Source organism: Cydia splendana, chromosome 11, assembly GCF_910591565.1.
Source record: "Cydia splendana chromosome 11, ilCydSple1.2, whole genome shotgun sequence".
Lineage (NCBI taxonomy): Eukaryota > Metazoa > Arthropoda > Insecta > Lepidoptera > Tortricidae > Cydia > Cydia splendana.
Window position 1 is genome coordinate 16,327,696 of NC_085970.1, and position 8,066 is coordinate 16,335,761.

The 8,066-nt window shown below is 35.4% G+C and overlaps 1 protein-coding gene across 1 annotated transcript; it reads right to left on the reverse strand.

Annotated features, from left to right (window-relative positions):
* Positions 1–456: 456 nt before the first annotated feature.
* LOC134795162 (uncharacterized) lies at positions 457–7,148 on the reverse strand. Its single transcript, XM_063766993.1, has 6 exons — positions 7,118–7,148; positions 3,919–4,095; positions 3,178–3,397; positions 2,574–2,713; positions 1,563–1,685; positions 457–605 (listed from the first exon to the last, which is right to left on the reverse strand). The coding sequence occupies exons 1-6, from the start codon at positions 7,146–7,148 to the stop codon at positions 460–462; spliced, it is 837 nt and encodes a 278-aa protein (XP_063623063.1). The 3' UTR covers positions 457–459.
* Between the last annotated feature and the right edge of the window lie 918 nt (positions 7,149–8,066).

Genomic DNA, 8,066 nt, shown 5'->3' on the forward strand with positions numbered 1-8,066 from the left:
TTGTCAAAAATTAAAATAGAATTAAAGATTCAATTTAAAACATTACATTAATTATAAAAAAAAACATCACATAATAACTACTTTTCTACAAATTACTTAACAGAAAAAAATATTATAAAAAACACAAACACAAATCAAAAACAAGCAGTCAGTCAAAAATCCCACCCGCGTCATCCCAGGCGCAAAGGTGCCCAAAACGCTCGCCGCATTACCGCGCTGAATCTCGATGGACCTCTGCACCAAAAATGACCCGGAACGGGGATCCAGTACTCTACTCTAAGAAAATTAAAATTATTATTAGGAAAGTTAAAATTGGAAAAATAAATTATTTTAAACTAAATAATTAATTAATTTTATTTAAACTTTATTGCACAGTAAAAAAATATACAATGACAAAAGGCGGACTTAATGCTACACGGCATTCTCTACCAGAATGACAAGTTTGTAATAAAAAGAAAATTACAAAACTTTAAGACCGAAATCGCAAATGTTGTATTGCAAGTAGGTAGTGGCGAAGAACACGCCTTCCGTGCTTATTTCCTCGAATATTTCTACTGGAATGCCCACAGTCCCCAAATATAAAAACATGGCTACAACTTCAGGATCTGAAAACATTCAAATAAGATTAAAAAAAAACATTTAACTTAAACACTACCTAATTTTTCTATCTAGATTGATAAGTAACAAATTTGTAACATATAAATAATAAATAAATATTATAAGACATAATAATCACACAAATTGACTACCTAACGGCCTGATTCGAACTTTTTTGAAGAAACGTCACTTTTGACACTGACATAGGTATCCGACCCATGTCGTATCCAATTCTGCACCATTCGTCCGATTCTCCGTTCGTCTAGTCGGTCTGCGTTCGTCCATTTCTCAGTTCGTCAATATCATGGTTCGTCAGTTGCTCCGTTCGTCTAATTCCCATTTCGTCAATTGCTCAGTTCGTCCTATTACCCGTTCCTCTAGTCAGTCTCTGTTCGTCCGTTTCCCAGTATGTCAACTTCCCGGTTCGTCAATTGACTTAACAAATTTTTAACGTATCTTAAAGCTCGAATCAGGCAGTAAGCCCCACAGTAAACTCAGGCTCGTGTTGTGGGTCCCTACTTAGACAACGATATACTTACCTAATATATAAATATTATAAATACATGGAAAACAGCCAAGACTCAGGAACAAATATCTGTGCTCATTGTACAAATAAATGCCCTTACCAGGATTTGAACCCGGGATTATCGGCTTCATAGGCAGGTTCACTACCCACTAGGCCAGACACGTCGTCACACATTAATCAAAAAGGTTTTGATACGCGGTTTGGAATCGCTCACGCTGAATCGCGAGCGCGTGTCATGGACTCGTGTCATTGGGCATTTCGCTATTGGTGCGCGTGAGATGTATGGAATGTAAACCGGTTTTTATTTGTATGAAATTTCTGTTAATAACCGGTTTTACATACAATTAAAAACCGGTTTACATTCCCTAGTGAGGTGCACTGTAAGCCGTGGTCGTATCAAAACAAATTATAATAAGAATCGACCTCAAAGTTAACCAACCTGAACTCAAACCTATACGCGGTCCAGCTGTAAACGGAGCAATAAGATTTACTGAGAATATCTCGGCTCTGTCCAACCTTAGATTTTTTATTCCCGGTATGATCATCGTAACGGATGTTTCCCCTAAAAATATCACAAATTAAATCCATTGTCTTAAAAGCAAAAGTTTAATGTGCGTAATATTAACCCTAAAAGAACCGGCCAAGTGCGAGTCGGACTCGCGCACGAAGGGTTTCGTACCATTACGCAAAAACGGCAAAAACATCACGCTTGTTATATAGGAGCCCCACTTAAATATTTATTATATTCTGTTTTTAGTATTTGTTGTTATAGCGGCAACAGCAAAATGTACATCATTTGTGAAAATTTCAACTGCCTAGCTATCACGGTTCATGAGATACAGCCTGGTGACAGACAGACGAACAGACGGGCAGCGGAGTCTTAGTAATAGGGTCCCGTTTTTACCCTTTGGGTACGGAACCTCAAAAAAGTTTATTTAACTGTCGTTTCCTATAAAATTTGACTAAAGGTACCGTTCAAATTCAGACTGCATCAGTACTACTGCAGTATTGCAGCGCGACATTACTGCTCCAAATTATGTCAAAAATCCGTACAGCAACATCGATTTTAACACTTGCGGCAGTAATCTACATACCACCTTGCAGCGCTACCGCTGCAAAACTTCAAATTTAATAGTTAGACCAAGAAAAGTCTGCAACAATTTTGATAGCACTCGCAGTGCAAGTGTTATTTATACGTCGTCATTTCATAGAAGTTTGACGTTTAAAATAACACTTGTACTGCGTGTGCTATAAAAATCGTTGCAGACTTTTCTTGGTCTAGCTCTATATGTAGGTAAATTTCTCGATAGCATTACCTTTTTGACAATTCTTGCAGTAATGCAGTCGACTGCAGCAGTATTGCTGGTGCAGTCTCAAACCGAACGGTATCTTTACTTTGAAGCAGTAATACAGTAAATAGTGATTTTTAAATATAATAAAAAAATATTACTAAAATCCAAACTAGCGAAGTCTGTGTGAACTTCCGGTTCTCGTCCTCTCAGGTAAAATTTTGCGTTTGTGTTGTTGGATATTATTGAGACATCGTCGAAAAAGAAAGCAATAACCAAGTTGTCTGTTACTTTGTTGATACTGAAATAAAAAATGTGATTAGTCCGAGTACCTTCAAAATAAGTAAATCAAATGAGATTAAATGCGTAACGTCTTGTTAAAAGGATCAACACTATGTACTTTGAATAAAAATGTCAACGTAATTTTGGACCAACATGTATCTATCTGTCATAAAATATCTCATAAATACCAATTTCTGGAACGGAGCTTTGCTCGGAAAACATACAAAAACTCAAAAATGCGCGTTTTCCCAGTGATAGGTAAGAGGTACCTGGTAAGACCTAAGATCCATTTATCGCCCCCGAAAACCCCCATATAGCAAATTCCATCGAAATAGTTAGAGCCGTTTTCGAGATCCCTGAAATATATATATATATATATATATATACATATATATACATATATATATTCTTAAATAAATAAACAAGAATTGCTCGTTTAAAGGTATTACTGGTATTACAAAGATACAATCATAATAAACTTACTAAAATTCTTCCACTCTAGCATTACTTATGCCATTATATATTCCGTTAACAGCAGTAACTGATATATTAGCACTCGCATACTGATAACCAGCTTGTGCCCGGAAAAATGGATCAGGGAGTCTCCTTCCCGATATCTTGCACTTGGAGTGTTCTGCGAAGAACTTGCGAATACAGAAGGTGTCGTATACTTGGCATGGACGTTCTATAATTCCGTGGATATCTGAAAAAAAAACTTAGGTAATATGCTTTCAGAAATCGTTAGTACCGGAAAACCACGACCCATATAGTCTAAAAGTAACTCGAATATCCTTTTTTAGTCGTGACAATTATTTACATATCGTTCTTGTATGTATAGATATTTTCATAGAAGAAACAACTCGAACAAAATCAAAAAGAAGATTATCATATTATTATCTCTTTATTTATTTCAACTAGCTAGCTAGCTGGCTAGGTGATTTATAATATGAATATAAAAGTAAAGTATAAAAACACTTACAAAACAATAATAAATACATATAAACACCTTATAAAAAACCTAACCTAGGTGTCACCAGCAGCGGGGCAAGGCCCAAGCTGCCGGTGGTCAGGGCTGCAGAGAGAGGAATCGGCGGACTATGTGTACCCTGAGTCCAAGATCATATTATTATTGTTACTTCCTAGTAATTACCAAATTAAATTGTGGACCATAGTGGACTAATTATTTCATTGTAAGAAATCTAAATTTTACAAAAAAAAACTTACCAGGATTTCCTTCGTCAAATGCAAACTTATAATTACCCTTTCCAAATATCCCCTGGCCATCGTCGTAACCATGGTCAAATCTACTGTTTAGCAAAATATCACCAATGCTTCCACGATTCTCTTTGTAAAAAACTTTAGGAAAATCTAATTTCTTAGAATTGCTTTCGAAGACGTTATCTGAACCAACAACAGAACGACTATAATAGATCACTATAAGAATGATGAAACAAAGAAAATTCTTCATTTTAAAAATATCCTAAAGCCGACCGGGTTTCAAAATTTGCCAGCTTAAATGTAACTCTATCAAATTGATGACAGAGGTCAAAAGTAACTTGGGGCTTATGTATTACGTGTAGGACGTCGGTCGTAAGAAGGTTAAAGTGCCTACACTGGCAGTATAGTGGTCTTATGCAGTGATGGATTCGTAGTTAAATGTCTGATCGATCTTGTAAAATTATCTCTGGCCTACATCCATGCACGCCACAATTTATTTTACGACGCCATTCATGAATAACATACTTTGTAGCAGCAAAGTATTTTCTCATTATTAAATACTCGTAGGTACCGTAAAACGGGGTGAAAAGACACGATTTTCAACTTCAAGGACGATTTTCGCCAATAATCCAAATGATAAAAGTAATAATTTTGATATCATTTTTGAGTCTTGGTTAGTTCTTCAATTTTGCATTTGTGAAATAAATTTTTACCAACCCAATTCAGAGAAAATCAAAGAAAACTACCTGTTTTCTCCGTATCCTTAAAACGGGGTCGATAGACACAAGAAAGGGGTGAATAGAAATATTAAGTTTTAGTTGTCATAGGCATCGAATTTGGTCATTATTATGTGGATACTCTATTGGTATAGGTATATATCTGTTAAACAGCTATTTGACACAAAATATTTTTTCGTGTCTTTTAACCCCCATGGCGTGTCTTTACACCCCTTTGTTGTATCTAATCACCCCCTATGGCGTAACTGTTCACCCCATATGCGTGTCCACTGACCCCTTTATCACGTAAATTTGCTTGTTATTGGTTTTATGCAAAAAAATGCTTTATTATAGAGAAAATTAGTGATATTATTTATTATTTAGGTACTACAGATACTATATTACCAGGTTAGCTAACTTTTACTTAGTTAATGTCAAAACATTTAGCGCTAGAACAAAGTTCAGACAGGCTTCATTTCTTACCTCGGACCTTACTTTAGAGTCAAAAAAATCTAACTTTTAGGCAGTTTGATTAAGTTCTTTTCGTATCAATGTAGAGAATAAATAGTCTACTATATACGCATTCCAAAAAATCTAATTTTAGAGATGTACGTTTTTAAATATAACAACTTGAAAGAAAAAGTTCAAAATTTCTCTATTCACCCCGCGATTTCTGTTGACCCCGTTTTACGGTACTTAGTTATTTAAGGGTTCCGAAGATATGACAACATGAATTATAAATATAAAGAGATTATAATTGACAATACGTTATAAGGTACGTTGGGGTAAGATGGAAACATGGGAAGGCAAGGCAGAAAGTCCTTAATAATTCTGAAACACGTGTAGATGAGCGTTTTCCAAAAAAAGTGTACATTTCATTCATGTCTTCAAAATATTGACTTCTTGGGCTCATTTTACTCAGAATCATTTGTACATTCACGTCTCATACCTGAAAAAATGTTTTCCAGAATTTTGTATGAAAAAATGTTTTTCCAGTGCGTCACGTTCATACAAATAAAAAAAAATTTCATACAAGAATGTGACGATCTGGAAAGGAAATCTTTGGACACATTTTTTCATGTATGAGGCGTGAATGTATTACAAATGATTCTGAGTAAAATGAGCCCATTAAGTCAATATTTTGAAGACATGAATGAAATGTACACTTTTTTTGGAAAACGCTCAGATAATACTTTTAACGCTGACAATATTTTCCCAACTGTCACTTAATTGTGCTCCGTCGCTCGGTGGTCAACCCCATTTGACATACGTAGTCGTGTGCTTCAAGCAAATTTGTCATACAGGTCAATCCAAACGTACACTGACATCAGAATTATATCTATATGATGTTCCTACATAATTTCGTTCGTAAGTGTCTTAGTGAGAGCGAAACGCACGATAACTAAATTATATCATTATGATGTCAGTGTAATTACATTAGAATTGGCCTGATATGTGGTATTGTCGTCGTCGGCTTGTCGATTATCAATCTTACCCCATCACCTGTTTACTAAAAAAAATGGCTGGATCGAATCAGTTTACTACAATAGCTCAGTAACTGACTGTGTAACTCCTAAAAAAATTACTACTCATTTACATGGCCTTCTTCTTCTTTGTCGTCACACTCTTGTCAGAGTGGTCGTGGTCGTCAAATCAGGGCCGGTGGCAAGCTTCACAATGCATTTTTGACTAGGTCTGACTAACACATTGAAGACCTACCGCGCCTTGTGTCTTCGACTTTTCCTTGCACTACAAGTCGTTCCATAGATGTATCGTCTCGACGTGTAATATGTCCACAGAAAGTGAGAATATGACACTTGACGACGGAAAAAAGACGCTTTTTAATACCAAGTTCTTCGAGAATTGAGACGTTGATTTGGAACTGTTCACATGGCCTATGAGGGCATATTCCAGCACTATGCGTTCGATCTACATAACAAAAGTATCCCAACATAACAGAATGTCCTATGCCACCAATGCCCTAGTTTTGGCCGAAGGGTCGTGTCTAGCTACGGCTCCCTGACACTGCGGGGTTGCGTAATGCATCACAGCACAGCCATAACGTTTTGTACTTTTTAGTTTTAAGATTATGTACTTTTGCTAGTTTGAAGGTCTTTATATGTAAATAGGGACATTCTTCATTCATAATAAACTGTAGGTAGGCACTGCAGATTATTGGCACGTATGACTAGTTTACTTTATAGATTTCGTGCTGTAAGCATGTTTGCGTGTACCTACAAAATTATTGATGGTCAATTTCAAGTACTAAGATGTTTTAATGTTATCTAGTTCATTTATGCCCATAGTCTAATAAAACATGGTCTTCCATTCCCAGAGTGACACGGGGCTACGTCACAACAACATGGCCGCTATATATAGCGCTATCGCATATTATCATATAGCGCTGTCGCATGATGACGTAAGCCCGTGTCAGTTAGGTGACCTAGAAAAGACGGGAATGGAGTACCAGGCGGAGTATATTATTATACCATGATTTATGCCTACTAATGTTTCATACATTTCTAAATTTGTGTCTGTCTGTCCTTTTTACGCCTAAGGTATATTAAATATTGTTTTAACAAATTTCATATGGTACTTAGAAAAAACTAAGATTCCTATGTTTTTAGCAGACTACCTACGAGAATGATAGGTAAGAGTTATTCGCGGATGGTCTAGAACGCAAAATGACTAGTGTAATATTTTGCCTATATGTGACGTCCCACGGTCAAAGGTACCTTATGGCGGGTATGGAGTTATGCATACCCCAGTAATCTACAATAAATAAGCTATCGATAACACAAAAGATCAACCTTCTAGGTTGCGTAGTTACAGAGATATGATTTTTTGAAAATAATGTTGTGAAATGAGCAACTTTACGATAGAGAAGTTTTAAGTTTAGCCGCCTAAAAAACTATGTTCCTGAAGTAAGTTACATAGTTGACTACAAATAATAATGCCTTATATATCTGAGATTAAAAAAATATTGCGACTTGTTCTGTAATGCAAATATAAACTTTTGATATCGACTGATTTATGTGTATACTAACCAATCTCTTGAAAATAAAGTTTTATTTCATTTTCACGATTGATTGCAATGAGCTCTCAAGATTTAAATTTTATCTATTAGAAAACGACACTGACAGACAATTTAAGCAAAAAACAATACCGATTTAGAGGTGAAAATGTATTTTCTGACTTTTTCATATAAAATCACAAAATTGAATATTTTTACTTTTAATGTGACACACAATCAATTTTTCTGAGCACATATGAAAGAAATTCTGTCATTCAAATGAAATAAATCCTAAAACCCCAACTAAATACTATATTTAACCCCTTATGCCACTTTAAACTTACATAACAATAACAGTATTTGCTCCATACATTTACGAAAAGGTACCTTATGGAAATAAATCTAATAATACATCACTACAAAAT

Excerpts from the sequence above, each read along its gene's own strand:
- LOC134795162 (XM_063766993.1), bottom strand. The coding sequence starts at position 7,148 with ATGTATGAAACATTAGTAGGCATAAATCATG. Across the intron at positions 4,096-7,117 it reads ATTAGTAGGCATAAATCATG|ATAACGTCTTCGAAAGCAAT; the intron begins GTATAATAATAT and ends TTGTTGGTTCAG. Across the intron at positions 2,714-3,177 it reads GCTAGAGTGGAAGAATTTTA|TATCAACAAAGTAACAGACA; the intron begins GTAAGTTTATTA and ends TTTTTATTTCAG.